Source organism: Anastrepha ludens, chromosome 6 (genome assembly GCF_028408465.1).
Source record: "Anastrepha ludens isolate Willacy chromosome 6, idAnaLude1.1, whole genome shotgun sequence".
In the NCBI taxonomy this organism is placed as follows: Eukaryota; Metazoa; Arthropoda; class Insecta; order Diptera; family Tephritidae; genus Anastrepha; species Anastrepha ludens.
The window spans coordinates 49606072-49612165 of record NC_071502.1 but is presented as its reverse complement, the minus strand read 5'-3'; the positions used below and the strand labels follow the sequence as shown (position 1 = coordinate 49612165).

General features: G+C 35.4%; 1 protein-coding gene across 3 annotated transcripts; it reads left to right on the top strand.

Moving 5' to 3' along the window:
* The first annotated feature begins 1493 nt into the window (after window positions 1-1493).
* LOC128866878 (uncharacterized) lies at window positions 1494-3002 on the top strand. 3 transcript variants are annotated; one of them, XM_054107916.1, is made up of 5 exons: window positions 1494-1750; window positions 1817-2065; window positions 2134-2251; window positions 2326-2523; window positions 2604-3002. In XM_054107916.1, the coding sequence occupies exons 1-4, from the start codon at window positions 1669-1671 to the stop codon at window positions 2507-2509; spliced, it is 633 nt and encodes a 210-aa protein (XP_053963891.1). In that variant the 5' UTR covers window positions 1494-1668; the 3' UTR covers window positions 2510-2523; window positions 2604-3002. The 3 variants fall into 3 exon arrangements, with proteins under 3 accessions (XP_053963891.1, XP_053963890.1, XP_053963889.1); XM_054107915.1 differs by having other exon boundaries at window positions 1495-1750; window positions 2326-2527; XM_054107914.1 differs by having other exon boundaries at window positions 1495-1750; window positions 2326-3002.
* The last annotated feature ends 3092 nt before the right edge of the window (window positions 3003-6094 follow it).

Below are 6094 nucleotides of genomic sequence, written 5' to 3'. Positions count from 1 at the left end.
TTAATAAACTATTTATTTATTAGGGGTAGTATTGTAAAAGTTAGAAATGTACTCATAGTAAGAAATAGCAATTTAAATTAAGCAAAAGAAACCAGTAGTAACCAACAAGGGAAAAAACCAAAGGAAATCAAAAAGATATATTACGAGGCTAGTCAAAGAGATACTGTGAACCAACAATAATTTAGACAATTATTGATACGAAACAAGGCATTAATTAATATTGAGTACAATTTTCTCACCGATAAGGTTTTTCGATATTTATTAGAATTTACAGCTATGAAGTAGACTGCAAGCATTTTAATAGGCAATTTTATTTTGAAAATGCTGTTGCTTGACAGTTCTATGCTTATTTGTTACTTTTAACACGGTTTTTACAGAGGCAGTCCTACAGACACAATAGCAATACATTCACACTTTTTTTCTAACATATTAAAAATTTTCTAGTTGCCGTCGTGACGGTCTATGATTTTTCGAAGACAGTAAATCTGATAAAAAGGCGCGCAGTTCGGAGAAATTTATTTTAATTTGGAGATTTAGTAAGTGTTATTAAAGTATTATTATAGTCTACGCATTTGAGTGAAATGTCAACCCAAACAAATCAAAGTCAGAGCAAGCAATTTGTACGAAACGACACTAAGGGGGGTAGCTTAGAAGTCAATTGTCTTTATAACTGGCTGCATGCCAAAGTTACGTAAACAGTTTTTCTTTTTTTGACAGCTAATACATAATTTCAATTATTTTCACAGCATTGTCTTGTGTAAACCCAAGGGTCGCGGTCGCCTCTTGGCAGACAATGGTAAGCAACCGAGTGTTTTTTTGACATGGAAAAACTCGTCATAAAAATATCTACCGTTCGTAATCGACCTGAAACTGTAGGTCCCTCCAGTTCCGGAACAATTTCAAGACACACGCCATAAAGAAGAGGAGGAGCTCGGCCAAATACTAAAAAAGGGTGTGAGCGCCAATTATATATACATATGTATATATATATATGAATGAGATGACCTAAAAAAACACATATACCTCTGACGCTGCATCTTCATTTTCCATCATTCGCGCCTTAATATCTGCCAATTTTCGTATCTTAATTTCATTTTGATTTCTCATGAGGGCAATTGTAGACATATGTCACATCATTTGAAGAATGACATCAATCAAATCAATCCCCTATATTCAAATTATAAAGTCGTCACATAAGAAATCACGAAATGAAATTAAATGCTTAACAGCAGAAATTCGCAGTCTCGTAGTTTGGGAATTGTGTAGATAAATAGGAAATCTTTGCTAACATTTACAAAAGGACATCCAACTTTCTAAAAATTCCACGAATTTTATTCAGAATGTAAATAAAACAGATCAGTTTGCCATTCAAATCACCAAAACGAAAGAAAACCTGTATGAGGTTGGCAGCGCCCCTTGTGTTTGCATGACAGTTGGCCGTTTTTTATTTACACTTTACCGGCACAAGGCGAATTTAATACCTATTTTATCAATTCGCCTTATATGTTACCGGTAGTTTAATTAACCCTAGCGTTTTTAGCACGTTTGTTTGCAAGCTATATAAAAGTTGAATAAAATTAGCGTATTTCCATATCTCCAATTTATCTTAAGGTGGTTTTTAACTACTTGTAAACATTTGAATAATCAATTTGTCAATTAACCAAAAACATGGCAACAGTAAAGCGTGGTGCTTTCATTGTTTTGGAAGGCTGTGACCGCAGTGGGAAATCGTCACAAAGTCGCTTGCTATGTAAGTTATTAGTATTTACTAATTTCTAAAGCTACTATGCAAATTCATAACAAATTACATTTTCAGTTGAATTTCTACGTAGTCGCGGCATACCAGCAAAACATATGATTTTCCCAAATCGCTCGTCAGAAATTGGTGGAACAATAAACTCCTATTTGAAAAATGCTAAAGAACTTAATGATCAAGTAATACATTTACTGTTCACTGCCAACCGTTGGGAATTCAAAAAAGAAATTGAGGAATTACTTAGTTTAGGTACCACCTTGGTGGTTGACAGGTATTCGTATTCTGGTGTGGCATACAGCGTGGCCAAAGGTAAAAAACAAAAAAATTGTTCTTATTCAATGCTTCCAACATTTTATCTTCTTTTATTCTTTATTAAGGTTTGGATTTCGATTGGTGCATGGCGCCAGAAATAGGACTCATACGGCCAGATGCTGTGTTTTATCTAAAAGCGCCAATTGAGATACTAATGCAGCGAGGCGATTTTGGCAAAGAAAGGTTTAAATATTGCATTTTTATTTACCTCATGCATATCCTGATATATTTTTTGTTTTTAAATTTTACTATTTTAGGTATGAGAAAAAGGACTTTCAGTTAAAGGTAGCCAGTGTATTCGATCGTATTTGTGAAGACCAAAAACATTTCTGGCATTCAATCGACGCTACTCAAACGCAAGAAACAGTATTAGAAACTTTGAGCACAAAAGTGTTGGAAGTTATAGAGCTAGCAAAAGACGAACCGTTGAAAGTGCTTTAACCGGTCGCACATAGGCAAGTAATAGAAAATCTTCGCATGATAATGACGAAACGTCTAACAAGCATAATATTTCGCTTTCTCGAATTACATTAAGACCCACATCGATGAAAGTAAGAACAGCAAAACAGCTAAAGCGTAAACACACCACATATTAACATAAACACATCTCAAGGGAGTTTGCCTTATTTTTAAGAAAATAGATTTTAAAATTTTATCGAATGTAATAATTTTGTAAAGCGTAAGGTATATTCATAATAAGTCTTAACTTATCCCAGTTTTTTATAAGATTTATTCACATTAGAGTATTGTTGTTGTTGTAGCAGTTTAAACATTCCCCATACTTACATACGGGGAATGCTGCTGGAGTCCTTGGCCGGATATAAATCCGGGTCGTTTCGGTAACGTAGAACAGACTGTCATGGAAACGTATAGTTAGAAACTGTTTTCGTTACTTAAGCTAATTGACTTAATATAAATGGTATATTTTTATTCAGTTGACTTATTTCAAACTTTTTTACAATAATTGTATGTATGATTCAAAATTATATGTGTCCAAGAATTGTCATTCTACAGTATTCCACAAATATTACTTATGAGGAATGCTTTATGTTGTTACAATAGCGGGCAGTTTAGTGAAGACAACCTAAATTATTAATTTTCAAACCTACACATTTTCGAAAAATCCAAACAATTTAGCTCAGCAGGTTTTACTTAACAAATAATATATAAATTTACGGTAGTTCCATCAATCATAGTGCAATCCAATTGCATAGAAAATTTGGAATAATATTTTTCCCTACAAAGTTATGAAAATTTGCGATTTATATTACTAGAAATGTATAAGAAAACGATTTTCGCATGAAAATGAAAATATTAATTTTGTATTGATCGCATGATTCGATTATTAAAGGTTTGCTCACTAGTGACATTCGATTTTTGACACTCCCTTACAAAAGGTTGTATTTAAGAAGGTGAATAAAGCGAAAGAAAATATTAAATCCTTTTTGGTAAAAATGGTAGCAAAAAAGTATTTTCTTACTTAAATTGAAAGAAACTGCGAACGGTTTAAAAAATAAATTTTAATTAATATTTAGATGCAAATAATGGTACAAATAGAAGTTATTAGCCTAATATACGCCAAGTGTAATATTAAATCAAGAAATTATTTCACTTAAAACAATATTTTATTTTTTGAACTAATTTTTAAATTTAAAACCGATCGCGAGGTAGCGAAGTTTCGACAATATGAAACTTTTTTGTTAAAAATAAATAAATAATTGGCTCGTACAATTCTGTTCAGTGTTTAGCCGAGATCCTCCTCCTATTTGTAACGCGCGTCTTGATGTTATTCCATAAATGGAAAGATCTACAGTTTTATGTGGAGCTTTTTCATGCTGGTACTGTGCTTTGCTAAGCCTCCTCTGGACACTTCATCCATCCATGGGAAGGTGGGCTCATTGGAAACAAGTTCCGTCAATCCCAACTTTTTTATAATGAGGTCTGAAATGTTATCGATTGCGTCGGGACTATCCAATTATTCTCCCTGTCGTAACTCTTTGGGAAATGCTAGCTTTTTGCAAAACATGAACTCTGTCTAAATCACCACATCATAAGAAATAAAGCTTTGTAAATTCTCCACTCATCGATCTCGGATTGCCTCAATTACTCTATCATGCCCTGACTTAAGCGGTATGTAGTTCATGTCATACTACCATAGTCCTGAATATGCCGTTGAAAACTCTTTAGCGATTTGTTGCTCGTAAAGAAACCATTTCTACAAATTTTACTTTTCCTCCACTTTTACTCTAAATTTTTAAAGCCAGCCACCCAGTGTCTTGCTAAGGGAGCCGATTTGTCAAGAGAGAACGAGAAAGCTGCTTACTGAGCAAACCTTTTATCATTGAATCATGTATTGATCGTACTTAAGTAAAGTTTGACAAGTCACGCACACATATCACACACATTTGTGATATCATTAGTTGGTTTTTTTTATATAGTAACGAATTATTTAGAGCAATACATTGTAATTTTCAAATAACATATTAATAACATCTTTACAACATTTTTGTGAAGGCAGCAAAAAAGCAAGTATCCGGATTAAAATACTGATTGGCTAATTATCATAAGAAGCTGCCAATTTAGGGTCTATACTGTTCCAAGTTCGACCTCGCTGAAATAAAAATTTGACACTGATGGTGACTAGAACAGCAGAGGATTGAGCTCTGTACTATTACAGATTATATATACAATTTGTTTCTTACTTGTTAATATATTACCTGGTCGGAGAACGTGCCGAGAGGAGCCTTCATCGGCCCTATGGTGTGGTGTGGGTGAATAAACTGATAAGTAGCAACAAATCAATCACATAAACAATTTGTAAAAAAAAAAAAATAGTTACACTTTAAAAATAAGTAGAAAGTGTAGTTCTTATCTTTTGTACATTTCTAGAATTAAATTATTTTTCTCAAATTACGATTACTGAAATTGTAATATAAGACTCCTTGAACGAACGACTCTTCGAATCCAAATTTAAAAATGTTCGAAATTGCGACTAAAGTAATCGAAATTCACATGGATTTAATATTTATCGCCCAGCTCTGCTTTAAAGTTCCGTCAGCAGCATCTAATGGAGGCCAAAAAAAATAATTTTTGTTTAATATAAACTAGAAAGATATAGCTATGAATCAGAATCGGAAAATCGCGTAGCTCAGCGAAAATTTTCTGAGGCATTTGAATTCATATATCTTCTTCTTAATAGGCGCGATAACCGCTTAAGCGATTTTGGCCGAGCTTAACATATCACGTTTCTTTCTCGTGCTAACCGGTGCCAGTTGGATACACCAAGTGAAACCAAGTCCTTCTCCACCTGATCTTTCCAACGCAAAGGAGGCATTCTCCTTCCTCTGCTACCACCAGTTGGTACCGCATCGAATACTTTCAAAGCCGGAGCGTTTGTATCCAATCAGACAACATGACCCATGCCATGCTTTATTCGCTGCGCTATGTCTATGTCGTCGTAAAGCGCATACAACTCATCGTTCCATCGCCTACGATATTCGCCGTTGCCAAGGCGACGTGCAAGGGGACGCTTCATTGGATGTTGTTGTTGTTGTAGCAGTACCTTTGCTCTGTCAGTGTTGCGTAATCACCGGTCGTCTTCGTCTAGCTCATCTAACTGTAGACCCAGGAAACTAGCTGTTTCGACGGGTTGGGTCCAGAGGGAGAGGGGTGTTAGAGAAGTGGGTTTAATGGGGCATGTGAAAGGTGGTCAGTGTCGTGCGGGCTGCCTTCACATGATGGACATTTGTTTAGTATCTCAGGGTCGATTCTGGATAAGTAGGAGTTTAACCTGCTACAGTATCCAGAATGTAATTGTGCCATGGTTACGCGGGGCTCTCGGGGAAGTTGAAGCTCTTCGTCTGCGATTGGTGGTGGTTGGACTCCGATAACGGCATTCGGGGGTCGGGAGCTTAAGAAGGTGGTGAGAGTCTCCCGATGAATGTCGTTTATGGCCTGTCTGTACACTATCCGATCAAGTAGCTGTCTGTCTGTTTTGTCTAGGATCTCGTCCGCGTAGTTGAGGAA